This window comes from Loxodonta africana, chromosome 1, assembly GCF_030014295.1.
Source record: "Loxodonta africana isolate mLoxAfr1 chromosome 1, mLoxAfr1.hap2, whole genome shotgun sequence".
NCBI classification, from domain to species: Eukaryota; Metazoa; Chordata; class Mammalia; order Proboscidea; family Elephantidae; genus Loxodonta; species Loxodonta africana.
This window is the reverse complement of record NC_087342.1, coordinates 165,331,562-165,348,053: the sequence shown is the minus strand read 5'-3', so window position 1 is coordinate 165,348,053 and position 16,492 is coordinate 165,331,562. Positions and strand designations below refer to the sequence as shown.

Below are 16,492 nucleotides of genomic sequence, written 5' to 3'. Positions count from 1 at the left end.
GGAATTGTGTATATTTGAATTTTATGTTTATTATTTTACAGAGTCGAGCAGGATGAAGAGTGAAAACATTTCTGTGTATTAACCAAAAGTAAAGGAAATGGACATGTCTTTAGACATGATGCTTCCAATACATTGTGGGCTCTGTTTACTAAATGCTCAAGAGATATTTGAAGAAGGAACCCTTAAATAGTATCTTAAGATAGGAATTGCCTCATCTTTTACTAAAAAAAAAAAGTTTATTTTTTGGGTTTTTACAAAGTAGATATTAGTTTCCTTCTTCCTCCAAAATGATGATTATCTAGCTATAATATGCTGATTAACTAATGGTAAAATCTCAGTTAGATTCTGTAGCAATGGGTTTCTAAGTGGTTAGCCATGGGCCATATCCCCACCCTGACTTATCTATAGTATCTTCAATATTTCTGGATATGCAAAGAATACATATTAAAAAATAGGCTACAAGCACTTCAAAGACCCCTAATATATCATGTCAATTATTACAGGATATTTCAAGACAGACTTTTAGAATTCTTTATTGTATAACTACTCTGAGCCAAATACTATAAATATAATATGTTTAATCCTTACCACAATCCAGTTATGTAGACATGATTATATATTCATTAACAGATGAGGATTCTGAGTTCCAGGGAGGCTCAGGAACTTAATGTAGGGCGCCTATGACACATAGATGGAACTAGGATTTATACACAAGTGATCAGACTAAAAGGGCTACATTCTCTGTACAACAATTAAGGATATGCCTATCACACAAGAACCCACAGTGAACGTAAGGCATTATTCTTTGGCAGTTAGTTCTTAAGAATTTTATCCCTATGTTTTGACTTTTTTTTTTTCTAAAAAGATTGATTCATTGATTTTACTCAGCCCTGCTAACCCGAAGATAAATGGCTAGGACAGTTACCATATGACTAAAGTAATATAAAATATAATATGAATTCATGGTCTTCGACTGATAAGCACAAAACACTAAATTAATTAAGAGATGTAAGGTTTTTATATAATATTTATCAGAACTAACTCTGTTTTCATGAGAATTATGCATTTGTGTATTGTTTGGGTACCATTTGGTCAGCATTTACAATATTAATGAAGGCTGCTCACACTGGTGTTCATGATTCATCAGGTTCCTTCTGGAAGCTTCCTGGTGTCTAACATGTAGAGTCTGTTGATGATATCTGCAGAGTAGGCATAGCTTACTGAGACTGTCATCTGTTTTCAGTGACATGAAATCTAGACTTTAACAAGCTGCCAGGAACAGACAGCGCCTACAGGTGTGATTTGACTTTTTTGTTGTTGTTGTTTAATTCAGGTTCTGAAAATTACTACATCTAGATTTAGTCTTGCAAAATTACTTCACCAACGTTAAAATTATTCTGCTTTTGCAACGAAAAAATAGAATGCATTTTAATGGAAGGTTTGACCTGCAGAAAGATGAATAATTTGCATCAATTTTTGTGCATTATGTTCAACTAATGAAGACAAATGTATTCATTCATTTCAGTAAAGCTGAAGAACTGAAGGCTGGCGATTTCATGCATCTATAATGATGAATATTACAGTACTTATTATATGAATTGTGAATGCTAGAAATGGATGGTGAACAAAGCAGGAGAATTTATGCTTCTCATACTGACTTGTTTTTATAAACACTAGCATCTGCCTTAAACAAATAACATGCCTCCCCTCGTAGTGATCCTACATCTTTCAGTTCATCAACAAGGAGAAATAAAGAAGCAGAGAGACTCAGTGTGTCTAAAATTAGAAAGTAGAAGTAAAAGAAAGAAATTTCATATTGTTCACATGTCAAAGTGTTATATCCACAACAAAAAATGTCCATGATACAAACCAAGACAATATTTTTCTTTTAGGTTGAGTCTGTACAAGGGCATTATAATGAGATAAAAGTTATATAAAAGTTATTAATAGAACAACTGGTATTTTGTATACACTATGTTTTTATGTTTTTAATATAAAATATGTTTTAAACCATTAGTTTGTAAAAGTAACATTAAAGAATTATGAAATTGAAAGGTACCCTAGTATTTATAACTAAATTAGGAAATATGAAAGAAATGATATATATATAATTTTTTGTGTGTGGTAAAATTATCTATAAATTAATATTAAATAACATTATACATATTTTCATTTCATCTTTATATCTTCTTTACAGTCTTCATGTATAGCATATATTTCAGTAATTCTATAACTAAAATATGACTAGTTTGGGTTTTCCTCACAGAAATGATTATTCACTGACTGTTTGAAACTTACTATTGATTTAATTCCAAAAGTAAAATGAGAACAACTGAGATTACATAAAATCTAGCATCATCAACAATGTGGACAGACATGAGCAAAATTCCCTCCATCTACTTCTCAGCTGCCACATACATCACCTATGTTATTAAAATTGTGAGGGAACTAACAAATGAAAAAGTATGCCACAAGCTCACTGCTAAAAATACCAATCATTTTCATCAGACCCTTTAGTCAATGTACAATATTTCTACCAAATTGAACACAGCAAAGCAAATTACACCAAGTGGCCCTAATGGATTTTTTCTGGACTGCTGCTTTCCTACGAGGTCATGGACTGCTGAGTCTGCCTAGTCCTCAAAGTGTAATGCGCGCTCAACATTAGAAAGAGAGAAACCAAGAAGGCTTTTAGCACGGACAGTCATGAGGGAGGCACTGCAGTCAAAAGCACCATTAAAGTAGAAATCCTCTCTGTTCAAGTAAATAGATTATCACCTGTGGTGCATTAAGAGAGAAGACTGCAACAACTCACACATTTTATATATTCCTTAATGAAAACTGCTGATTTTCTGGTTTAGTTTTTACTCTGCCAAGAGTTGCATTTTTAGTTTGTTTGTTTTGTTTTTGTTTTACTTTAACATTCTTCTGAATGAATAAGAAGTTCAGTTAAGTTGCTATGGGTAAGAACACCTACAACTTCAACAATCTACCACACGGTAAATACCACATTAAAATAACATTGCTGCAGTCAGGAAAACTATAAGAGAGGTTAATGTCACCCCAAACTTAATTAAACCAGCTTATGCCTCTTTAGCATTTACCTTCGCATCATTGTTGATTGCTCCACTAAGGTGTTTTTTGTGTAAACAGAGCTTCCCTAATTAAATAGCTTATAGCTGAGTCATTCAGCAATCTCACAGCACACTTTGGGCAGTAATCATCACACTGAGAGTGATGAATTGGGATAGGAGGGCCCTTGATGGATCACACACGAGGACACATGACAAGTAAAGAATACATGGATTTCTTAAAAAGGAAAAATATCATTTATTGAATTTGTTTCTGATTTCCCTCTCCAAAAGACTCATAGTATTTTGTTTTAATATTCTGTACCCAACCCCATGTGCCTCCATGACAGCATCTGAAAACCTGTGCAAAGAAAAAAAACAAAGAAATGATACTCCTCTCTTTGATCACACTTACAATATTAGTAAAAATGAAATTTTCATTAAGAATTATAGCCCCTGCAGGTATAAATTGAAAATCCTAAGGATTTCTGGAACTGATCTAAATTTTCCAGAACCTGAGCCCATATTGCTTTGCTTTGAATATGCTTATCTCATTAACTCCTGCTGAGAACAGAGCAAGACCCTCAAGTACATTTTTGACACCTAAATGCCTTCTTCTTCTTTTTTTAGTTTATGATTGAGCAAAATTTTAAACTAACTAGGTAAATATATTATAAATCTTCAATATGCGTGGAAAGATGACATAAAAGGCAAATGTTTGTTAGCTAGTTTAGAAATGCAGATTAGGATGCTGGTTGATAGTCTGTGGGAAGTCAGAATCTCATTGAAGTACTAGAGTGCCATGTCATTGTGTTTATTAATGACTAAATAAATATAAATAATTCATGAAGCCATATTCCTAGCAGAGGTATGAAATAGCAAATCATAAATTACTGCCTGAAACCTTTTTCTCTGAAGTAAAGTATGTGAGTGAATGAAGTGTGAAATACCTCTTTCCAGATCATACTGCTTTGATAAAGTTATATGACAGAGTTAATTAAGACTCTCAAAACCATTTTAATTTTATGCTATATTAAGAACAAATAAGATGTCATTTCTAAGTTAAAAATTTAATATTATGAATCTAAACAGAAGACAACAAGCTATCTGAACAAGGGAAACAAAAAGTATAATACCTGCAGGTGAGTGATTTGAATAACCATTCCTTTGAACTTAAACTGCTGTGTTCAAATTTATCTCCTTTAGAATAAGGTTAAAACAACATTTATGTTAAATGCAGTAAAATACGTTATTTTAACAGTAATGATATGTTTTAATAAATCTAAATTTAATATTATTGGCAATAAAAATAAAGAAGAATGTGCTTGCTAGCCTGAGATACTTACCATGTGCAACTACAATCCTGATCTTTTGAGTCTTTATTAATAACCAAAACCAAACCAAACCCAGTGCCATCAAGTTGATTCCGACTCATAGCGACCCTATAGGACAGAGTAGAACTGCCCCGTAGTTTCCAAGGAGTGCCTGGTGGATTCGAACTGTCGACCCTTTGGTTAGTAGCCATAGCACTTAACTGCTATGCCACCAGGGTTTTCTCTTTATTAATATATACTAGTAATTCACATTAAAATTCCAGGAAGCTCTTTATGAAAGCAAGAAACATATCATGTGTTTTTGCTTAATTTTAAAAAACTACCACATTATTATATTTCTCTAATGACATAAAATAAGAAGTTACTACACCTAGAAATATATAATTTAATTCAACTTCTATAAATTTCTTATGCAAGTGACCTTGCTAATATCAGTGAATATTCCCACAATAACTCAGCTTTCTTCAGAAGGGCAAAAGTTGATCTGATCAACCAACAGCTGAACAGAAAAGATAAAGAACAGATAAAGGGGAGAATAAAACTACATCCTAGGGCTTATAGTTTTAAATAGGTTTTGTTCTCTCATCTTATCTATGAGATAAACTTAAAATGAAATAGAAATTTCAAGCTCTGTGCCCTGTATTTTCCTCAATTTAAAAACATTACATTAATAAATAAAGTTAATGTATCTATTAATATTTTGAATTGTTTTACATTTTCCTTAATAAAATATATCAACACCTTTTAGAAAACAGTGTCAAGAATATGGAGGGGTAAAAAATTGTACTGAGTTTCAAAGCCACTTAGTGGCCAACAAACACATGAAAAGATGCTTGTGATCATTAGCCATTAGAGAAACAGAAAGCAAAACTACAATGACAATGAGATATCATCTTACCCCTGCTAAAATGGCAATTTAAAACAAATGGCGAAAAAAAAAAAAAAAGAGAAAACAACAAATGTAGCAAGGAGGTAGAAAAACTAGAACCCTTATCCATTGCTGGTGGGATTGTAAAATGGCACAACCACTGTGGAACACTGTGTGGTGCTTCCTCACAAAAGTAGAAATAGAACCACCTTATGATCTCACATTCCCACTTCTAGCATATATCCCAGAGATCTAATAGAATAGACACGAACAGACATATGCATGTCTATGTTCATTACAGCACTATTCACAATAACAAAAAGATGAAAACAATCTAAGTGTCCATCACAGATGAATGGATAAATAAAATGTGGTACTTGCATACAATGGAATACTATGCAGCCATAAAGAATGTTAAGTCCTTGAAACGTAATGTGGATGAATCTGGAGGATTGTGTGATGTGAAATGAGTCAGTCACAAAAGGACAGATATTGTATGATCTTACTTTTATGAAAAGACAAGAATCTGTATATATACAGAGACCAACATTCACTGGTGATTACAGGGATGGGGGAAAGTCATTTAGTATTTTTGGTGATGGGAAAAGTAACACCGAATGTGGGTGAAGTGTGCAGAGCTTGACCAAAGTAAATGATGTTGCTAAGTTATATACACAAAAAAAGGACCTTTTGGTAATTGCAATGGCAATTTTGCAACAACCAAAAAATATATAGATAAACATATATCTATGTATGTATCCATGTATGTGTATAGGTATATATGTTAATAAGTATATATGTGTGTATATGTAGGTGTATGTATATGCATGTGGGTGTGCATACATATATATTCACATATATAATAAAGCACATAGATGAACAGTTACAAACAGTTCTTAGACAACAAAACACCTCGTGGGATTGGTTTTCTCGGTTTGAAGGTTTAGGACCATAATCTCTTGGGAGAACTTGGTCAATTGGCATAACTCATAAAATTTATGTTCTAAATCCTAGCCTGGTAAGTAGTGTCTGGGGTCTGAAAAGTTTGCAAATATTGGTTTCTACTCATCTGAAGCAAAAAATAAAGAAGGAAACCAAAGACTCAAAGAAGAAACTGGTTTATAGGACTAATAATCTATAGGAACCACAGCCTCATCTACCCCAAGACCAGAAAAACTAGGTGGTACCAGTCTACCACTACTTACCATTCTGATCAGAGCCACAATATACAGATCCTGGTAGAATAGAAGAAAAATGTGGAACAGAACCTCAAATTCTTAAAAACTCCAGACCCACTGGACTGGTTGAGACTAGAGGACTCCCCGAGGCTATTGCCCAGAGACACTCCTTAAACCTCGAACCGAAACTAGCCCCAGAGGTTACCTTTTAGCTAAACAAAAGATTGGCTCACAAAGTAAAGAGTATCACCTGTGAGTACTGTGCTCCTTCAAAAATCACCTGTATGAGACCAAACGGTCAACCATTTAAAACAAAGATAAGGGGGTAGGAAAACTAAGTTAATCAACATAGAACAATCAGAACAGAAATAATAAGAATATTCACATATTGTTAAGAATGTAACCAATGTTACTGAACAATTCGTGTAGAAAGTGTTGAATGGGAACCTAATCGGCTATGTAAATGTTCACCAAAAACATAATAAATATTATTTTTGATCTTTTTATGATTTCAGTAAACTATAACAGAGTTTTCTTAGAACTGATTCAATGGTATCTTTTTTTTCTCATAGTTTCACATCTGAAATATCCTAGTTGGTTTTTAAAATTTGTACAATATACTATTTTGATTTATTTTTAGCAAATATATCCTCACAGCAAGGCAATATGATAGAGACAGTCCATTGGTGCAATATAATTACAAGACAAGCAAGCAAGCAAACAAAACCCCTAAGTTTAACTTTTTATATTAGGCAAAAGTAAACATTTTTTATTTTTGAAATTCTGAAATTATGAGTTCTATTATGTAACTCTTACTAATGAAAAAATACTGTACTGTCCTCCAAATTCCTCACACATTCTTCCCAAATCCTGCTCAATTCTTTCTACCCTGAACAACTCATATAATGTATCTATCATGTTTAATAATATAAAATGCCATCCTTTTATAAGTTCTAAAAGTAATTTGTTTTCTTCATACATAAATCTTGCTACATCATCATATTTTCAAATGTAGAATTCATTTTTTCAATGAATAATAATTAAGGATCCAAGGAATATAGGCACTGTTGTTGTGTGGGCTTACCAAAACAATAACATCAACAACAATAACAACAAAAGAAAGACACAACTCTCTGCCCTCCTCCAGGGAATGGAGACCAGCAAAGGCTGGTAGGGATATCAGTTTTATTAATTATTCCTCTCAGAAATAACACTGAAAAATGCATTTGTTTGTTCCAATGCTTCCCAAATGAAACTATAAGGTGATGAAAGCCTAAAAATTCTATGAAATCATTTTGGTGGAAATTAATTTTTTCTTTGTCATTTGTCCATTTAGAGGCAGATTTCCAAAGTGTTTCAGTTTTTATACACCAATAGAATGTACTGTGATGTACTGTGATGCACGTGGTAAAACAAATTCTTAGGCATATGGTAGCACTGTATTCTTCCCTTCTCACAGCAATTGAGATCAATGAACAAAGAACAAATGGCTGATGTATAACCTACCCATGGGAGTGCCAACACCATAACCTTTGGAGTCTATAAGGCCGCCGATCTGTGTCAGGTTACAGTTTCGTTGAGTGACGAACTCTATGGTTGTTGACTCCATTAGGAAAGCATAATCAGAGGTGAGGACTCGCTGAATGCCTTCTTCATTATTTTTGACGAGCACTGACTGTCTTCTGCTACTCATAAAAGCCCACATTTTGTCATATGTGGAGATTTTTGATTTCTAAAGAAAAACAAAATGTGTTTTGGTCATAAGACAGATATCCCTTGGGTTCCATTTGGTCCTACAACACACAGATTGACTATATTTAACTTATTCATGCCACCTAAAAATTGTATTATTAATAACAGTGATATATAAACACACAAAAAAATCAAAGTCTGTATAAAAAGTATTTCACAGGAATTCCTCATCATATTGGCAAGGATAGCACAGATTCATTTAACAAATATTTCTAAAATTCCTTAAAGTTCAAAAATGCACAACTAGTAAATCATAGAAGGTAATAAATAAAAGCTAAAAAGAGCGAGATTAACAAGGAGGTTGTATCTCACATGAATACTTCATGTGTATACTTTTATCTTTCAATGTTACTATAACATCACGTTTGGAGGAAACAGATACTGGCACAGATTGACACTGTAAGACTGAAATAGATTTACTTTTTCCCCAGTTTGGTTGACCATAAGACAGATGTCACATTAACCCAAAGATACACAAAGGTATAGGTTGAAGGGACAAGGGGAATTTGTTGCAAGTAAGGATGTTACAAATAAAGATGACTCCATTTCCTCTGAGACACAATCTGGTCACCACAGTACTGATTTGTGCCTGATGCAGGGCAACAGTAAATCCATCATTCAGGACTACTAATTAACTAAAGATTCCCGGGCCAACAAAATTGAATATTTTTATATCCAACTGAAAATTCTCAGTAAGGTTTTACTAGTATTTCATTGCTAAAGGAAAGAAATGTGTTTTCTTCAGAAGGCACTGGTAAAACATAAATATTGAAGGTTAGCATCTGCTTATTGAAAGCTCATCTGTGGAACTCTTACTCATTTTTAGTTCTTACACAAATACAAAAAATAGCACTGAAGCTATAAACACAAGGGTGATATTCATCATATTGGTAGCACTGTTATGAAAAGTCAAAACTATTTTCAACCACACAGAAAAATATGTACCCCTTTTTTACAGCTAAAGCCTGCTTTCAAATCTACAATTTCAAGGTCATAAATATGATATTAACATTACTTCTACTAAAAGGCAAGTGCACTATATTACTGAGAAAAATTTTGGAGTTATTTCAATAATACAATTGGAAGAAAAATATTATAATTTACTGAGAGAAAAAAAAAAACCTGAAAGACACATGAGTGCTTTATAAAACAGGCATAGTATTAGGGCTAAGAGAGGGCAGAAATGCAAACCTTTGTCTCACCATTTGAGAGAAAGCAACTATAATAAGATGGGCAGGATCGTAAGTTTGTACAAATAGGGTGGCATGCCAATTTTTTTTTAAGTAAAATAATCAAATATTAGAAAAAGAACAGAGAAAAGAAAGGAATATTTAAGGTTATGGTGAAATACTTATTAGGATAATTAAGACTAATAGCGAAAATTTGTAGGCTCATTTGTCTATCCAAATTAGTAACATAATGATGATAACTGGAACAAGTTTACTTCATTTTAACGATAAACAACCTTCCTTCTAATACATTGGATTCACTGGGGTTTTATGTAAAGAAGCAAAATTGGACACAGTTTTTGATTTAGTGATAATGTGAATAATGAGAAACATAATCCCTGTCATAAACGATATTACACTAAAAATACTGTAACAAAAAATACACACTCATTATTTGACAATTAAAAGAGTAACAACTTTAATTACAAGATGGGTGTGAGGTCCGCGGTCAAATCCAAGCAGAGGGTTAAGAAAGCACGCAAAAATTTAACTTGTATCAGCCGTAAAATTGCCTAAATGCTCTGCTCCGTTTCAGCTGTAAGAAAGCGAACACTCGATAGAGCTTTACTTAACTTGATTTTCACTTCATGATAGCGTGTTTCATGCATTAATAAGAATTTATTATAAATAAATCTTGAGGACTAGCATTTTATCTCAAAGAGATATGGAATGTAACAGTTAGAATAGCACAAATCATTTAGTCTTTCTTTTTTAATTTTAGTACTTTCTCATTTAAACACTATTTAGATGACACAATTTAAAATAAGTGAATTATATCACATAACAGCACATTAGTTCATCCATTGTTAATATTTTGCTGCTTCAATTCTTATTTTTAATTCAATTTCATTAAAAAAATTATAATCTTCTTGGATAGGCATATATATTTTTAACACTAATTTAAAGGAGAAGAAAGCACTTTGATCACTTATGGGAGAATGAAGAAGTATATTTTACCTATGTCTAAAGAGAATGCAAAAGCCATCAGTGGAAGAAAAAGTGAACTGTACAAAGATTTGGACAGATAGGTTCTTGATTTATGTATAAGAAAACAAATTCATGTTATGGACTTTAAGCATAGAACGTAATTAAGATATAAGACTATATAAGAAGAGTGAAAGGGAACATCTCTCCAAAATAACATGTTAGAAATAATAAATAGTGTAACCAGTAGGGTTGCCAAATAAAATCAATGCAATATTTAGGACCCATTTATATTTTAAAATTATTTACTACTTGCTTGAAGTTCAAATTTAACTGGGTATACTACATTTTTATTTATATATCTAGTGTCCCTACTAAGTAGACAAATCCAAGGTATTATTTAAAGATGTACAGCCTCAAATATCTAAAAGGGTGTATTTAATAATTTTAAGATATTTGCGTAACTCTGCAGCAATTTAAAAAACTGCACATTAAAAAAAAAACTGTTTCCTTTTGAAATTGTTTTACTTCATGTATTTTTTAAATTGAGTATGTATTTTTTATGAAAATAACTTCTCCATAGTAATAATCTAATAATTTTTTTCACTGAACTGAAAAAATTCATTTTGCTTAAAAAAAAAAAAAGCTTAGATCACTATAAAAAGACCCCAACTTCTGTCATTCAAATTAAAAAAAGGGTAAAATACAGAAAAAAAAGTTTCCTGAAAACTGACAGATTTTAAGAAATATTAGTAATCATCCTTTACAAATATATGTATTTAATTTTAAAATCATGTGAAATGTAGTATATTTCAGCTTTTAAATGTCATCTAAAATACTAGCCTTTAATTGGCAAAATAAAGATTTTACAAATTTTTCTCCGAGCATTTCCTAGAAAGCAAAATTTATACTCATTTTGAAACTAATACTTTATCTTTCATTGTCATTTACTTATCTCTAATTTGCTAATTGCTTATTTTGAGGAATCTATTGACTGATTTTTGTACATCATCACTCAGCTTCCTTCCTGTCTTCAGAAGATGTATTTCTAGTACTCTTATACTTGCAAAAATAAATATAGATAGAAAATTACCAAACTGGTTTTCATAATAAATTTAAAAACCCAATTTAAGACATATTCTTGGTGGCATAGTGGTTAAGTGCTACAGTTAGCTAACCAAAAGGTTGGCAGTTCAAATTTATCAGGCACTCCTTGGAAACTATATGGGCAGTTCTACTCTGTCCTATAGGGTCGCTATGAGTCAGAATCAACTCAATGGCAATGGATTTGATTTGGTTTTGATTATCTGCTAGTCACACACCAGTCACTGAGCACATGGAGATGATCTCTCTAATACTTGTTCTATGTGGCTTGTTTGTTTGTTTTGTTGCTATTCTTATTTAACCACAATTTTCAGTTTAGCACTGTCAACTTATTTGTACCTCCCAAGTCTGGCTGTAAAACACAACACTGTGCAGAAAAGTTATGGAAGGTGTAATAAAAAATGATGACTACCTTTGTATGCTCTTTTTTTCGCCCTTTTGTTGTAATAATTGCTTTATTTGCTCTGGAACTCAGCATGTAAGATCATAAAATAATAGAAAAAAAAGAACATTTTAGAATTTTAGGGGAGGCTATTGTCTCACTTTCATTATTCTGCACCTTGTAAATATTAGATGAAATATATACCACTAGCTTTTCTATCATTTAATCTCTTTAGCATAAAGGCTAATGATGTTTGTATGATCTATATTGATCTTCTCCAGGTAGTTCATATGCATGAGAAAAGTTTCTGACAATCCAGACCTATGAAGCTATTCAACAGTTACCAATTTCTTCTACATAAAGATGAAAAAGAGGACTAGTCCTTCACATCTCTTGGCAATTTCATCACTTCCATTATTTTTAGTAGTGAAGGGAATATAGTGTATCAAAGATTTAAAGAGAAAAAGCTCTGCATAAGTTTTGCTGAAACCTTTAAACTTAAAGCAGACAATGCTGCTTAAAAGGTTTTGAAACAACTTCTTCAGCTCAATATGAAGTTCAGAATGCTTTTTTTCCCTATAATTTTGACCACTCAAATCATCAACTACCTACGCTTAAGTTATATATAGATAAATTCTGAATAATGTAGATCTGAATCAGAAGTAATGATCACTAGTTATAGACCTCTATTAATGTAATGCAATATATGTTCTTATTCAAGGCACTTAATTGATTCCACCCAACTCATTTGCCCACATTTTACAAAAGAGAACACCAAAATATAGAAAGGTTAATAATTTGCCTAAAATAATACAGATAGTTGGAGGCAGAGCCAGGATTCAAACTTTGGCAGATAAACTACAGAATTCAGATTCTTAATCACTGTACCACATCAACTTTATCTAAAAATGCATGTCATGAATTTTCTAACATGATGTCCTACTACATCACCCTACAAGAAACTCACAGTTTCTCAGCCTTGAGTAAGAATCCAGAGCTGGCAATGAGCCTTGTAGAGTCTATTAAACGAGAACAAACAGCCTTTGATAACCAGATATTTGAGGAGCACCTCTAACATGAAATATAAAACCAAAACAAAGGGAAAATCTCATAAAAGTCCTCAAAAAGGTAAAAGATATTGCACAAATGCAAATAATGTGTTTAAAATGGACTCTATTAAACGTATATTCAGAGAACGAAAATATCAAAAATGTGACATCGAAGATGAAAACCTAAAGTGACATGTTGGGAGATAAAGTTAAAGAGATCTACCAGAGAAGTAGAATAAAAAGTTGAAGAAATAGAAGAAAGGAAAAAAAAAAAATGCCCTGAAAAAGTAATGAAAGCTGATATCTAAAGAATGAGTCTAAATCAAGAACATAATGAGTTCAAGAACTTTCCAGGCAAAGGAAAAGGAGTTAAGAGATGATACTTAGTACATTAACATGACGGATTGGGATAATTAAAGAAAGTAATCTCTTGGCTGAGACACAGAGAGTGAGAAAAAGTGATGCTAGAAAAGGATAGAGAAATAGATAGGGGCCAAGTCGCTCTTTCAATTAACATGTGCTTATTTAATTACTATGATATGCTAGGCACAACTCTAGATACTGACCAGGTTCCAGGTATTGCAAATAGTTAACACGCAAGGGCATAATGGATATTTGTCTTAATCATAAAAGCAGTGAAAAGCATAGCAGGTTGAACTCAATTGGTTTTTACAAACAGAAATTTATTTTCTCACAGTTTAAAAACCAAGAAAAAACCCAAACCCGTCACCGTCGAGTCAATTCTGACTAACAGCAACCCTATAGGACAGATTAGAACTACCTCATAGGGTTTCCAAGAAGCACCTGGTGGATTTGAACTGCCAACATTTTGGTTAGCAGCCATAGCTCTTAACCACTATGCCATCAGGATTTTCTCTCACAGTTTAGCAGGCTAGAAATCCGAATTCAGGGTGCTGGCTCTAGGGGAAAGCTTTCTTTCTCTTTAGACTCTGGGGGAAGGTTCTTGTCTCTTCAGCTTCTGATCCTCGGTTCCTTGGAGACCTTCACATGGCATGTATCTTGTCTTCCATTTGTGCTTGCTTTCTTTTGTGTCCGATTTACTCCTTTATATCTCAAAAGTGATTGGCTTAAGATACACCCCATATTAATACACTCATGTGCCGCATAACTTCGTTTTGGACAACGTCTGATTGTATATATAATCTGCAGTCCCATGAGACTCTAACAGAGTTCAGAAATCCTGATTGGAGAATGGGATGTAGTACACGTAACCAGATGTATTGAATGCAACAGCTTCTCAGTGGCTATTGAGTCAATACAGGTACACTACAGTATCCCGTAAAGCTTTGCTAAGTACAAAAGTCCCTGGGCTATGAATGTCTGACTTACATACAAACCATAATTATGAACCAATCCCCATAAAGACTATTATATTAACAATTTGAAGTACATACAATGGTTCATAATAACAGATGGGCACTATTTTTCAATGTGCATCAAAATATTATTACTTTATTGTTACGTGAAAGATGTTTTAATATATGTGAAAATGTTTCTTTAATGTTTTTTATGCATAGAAAGGTACACTATATACTATATACTAAGGCAAACATTTGACTGACATTAGATATGAACCATACCTAACTGCTCCAATTTACATACAAATTTGACTTAAAGATAGACTTAGGAAAGGAATTTATTCGTAATCCAGGGACTGTCTGTACATAATATGGAGTTCGCACAACGTCCAAATCATATAAGGTCCTATTTCACAGAATGTGTCATGGATGTTAAGTGATGCATGAGTGCATGTTCTTATTAACATAACAAAGAAATCCCTATTCCCAAATAGCTTTACATCTACAGGTACAATACATAATTTTGGAGGGATCCAATTCAATCCATAACAAGGTACACGAGGAACATCCAAATGGAGTTGTCAAGTGAAGTTAGATATGTAACAGTAGAGAGATCAAGGCCAAATACAAATTTTGGAGTCATCTCGAATACAGATGACAAAGTACTGGATGGATGAGAAAAAGAATACAGAGGAAGAGAAAATAAACCCTATGATTAAGCTTTGGGGGTTTTAGTGGCTAACAGAGAAGACTGAGTCTTGACATAAGACTCTTATCAGAAATTCCCTCAGCGGCCCTCAGAAAATATTTTAAGATAATCACCTTGTGACTACCCTATAAAGCCCCTCTTTGTCATGTATTTAAGCTAACCAACCCAAACAGCCCATGTTCATGTTTCCAACCAATCACTGCAAGTCCCTGCTTCAAGTTGTCCCACCTCCTGCTTCCCTGATCTTGCAACTTCCAATCAGAATGTTTTACCTTTGGTTCTTGATTTTACCTCATAAATATGCCTCTGTTAACTCCACCATTTTGGCACATTTGGTTTCATTTTGTGAGATCAGACATGTTCCAAGTTCAACCTGCTTTGAACCTTCAATAAATCTCTTTGCTTTTATTTTAACATATTTTTTATGCATTCTTACTCACTGATACTGCATACAGGAGACTGAATAATTTCCCTTGGATTTTGGAACAAAGTGTTGGTTAACTTACCAAGAGCTAACTGAGTGGAGTGAGCACTTAGAAATCATATGGGAGTAAACTAGGGGAGGATTAGGGGAAAGTAAAATAGAGCCATTAACTGCAAAAAAAAAAAAAAACAGAAAGTAGGGCTCTAAAGAAGAGGAGATACAGGACAGTAGTCAGAAGGATATTTTGGATAGGATCACTATGAGTTGGAATGAACTGTCAGGGCAATGAGTTTGGTTTTGGTTTAAGACTTTCAAAGATTGAAGAGATTTGAGCACGTTTAAATAGCAATGCGGAGAATTCAGCAGAAAAGAGATGTTTAAATTACTAGAGAAAGAAAAGATAGTCAGTAATGCAAAGTTCCTAATAAGGTGGGTCTCAAATGGAATAAATGAGGATTAAACACTGCAATTGGCTTGACCTTTGCTTTCAAACACATTTATATGAAACACATGTGGAGTTATCCTTACATTCTAAGACCCATCATATAAGGAGGATACAGGGAGCCTCGACTAGGTTTACTTTTAATAAAGTAGAAAGTCGTTGAACATTCTCAAAGTAAAATACAGTATAGGAAATCTAAGGGTAAAATAAATAGGTGAAAGTTGTACACGTTAAACATTAGGAATAAAAATTCTTTGAAGGTCAGTGAGAGGTAGTCAAAAATGAAATTAAAAATAAAATATTTGTATTTCAGCTTGCAAGTTGTATGTAAACTGGCTAAGAGGAAATCTTATATCAAGCTGGACTAGAACTGAAGCTTGTAGGTGGAAGTCTATGATCACGTGGAACGAACCACTTGTTTGTTCGTTTAATCACCTGTGATTATGATATGATTGGTTTCATTCCAAGAACAACCTTCTGATCATCGCTAGGGGGCCTGATAAAATCCCCAGCACAGGGACAAAGCTGCTGAGCCAAAATGTTCACAGTCCTTAGAGGTCCTCAAGGTACAGTGATACAGAGAAGTTAAAATCAAAACAGAACACCAAGAAAGACTCAGGAATCAATACACAATTTTGCTCGGTGTATTGTTACTGCTAATTGATTAGAAAAGATTTTACCAACTGTATTACTTAAAAGAGATATCA

The 16,492-nt window shown here is 33.1% G+C and overlaps 1 protein-coding gene across 5 annotated transcripts in view; it reads right to left on the bottom strand.

Moving 5' to 3' along the window:
* Positions 1-16,492, bottom strand: part of GRIK2 (glutamate ionotropic receptor kainate type subunit 2) — a 771,122-nt gene that overhangs the window by 29,967 nt on the left and 724,663 nt on the right. For 4 of the 5 annotated variants that reach the window (XM_003404322.4, XM_064289255.1, XM_064289257.1 and 1 more), the window contains one exon: positions 7,958-8,183. In XM_003404322.4, the coding sequence (XP_003404370.1) occupies positions 7,958-8,183 (226 nt within the window). The remainder of the gene's footprint in view (positions 1-7,957; positions 8,184-16,492) is intronic. The other variant, XM_023543384.2, reaches the window with a different exon arrangement.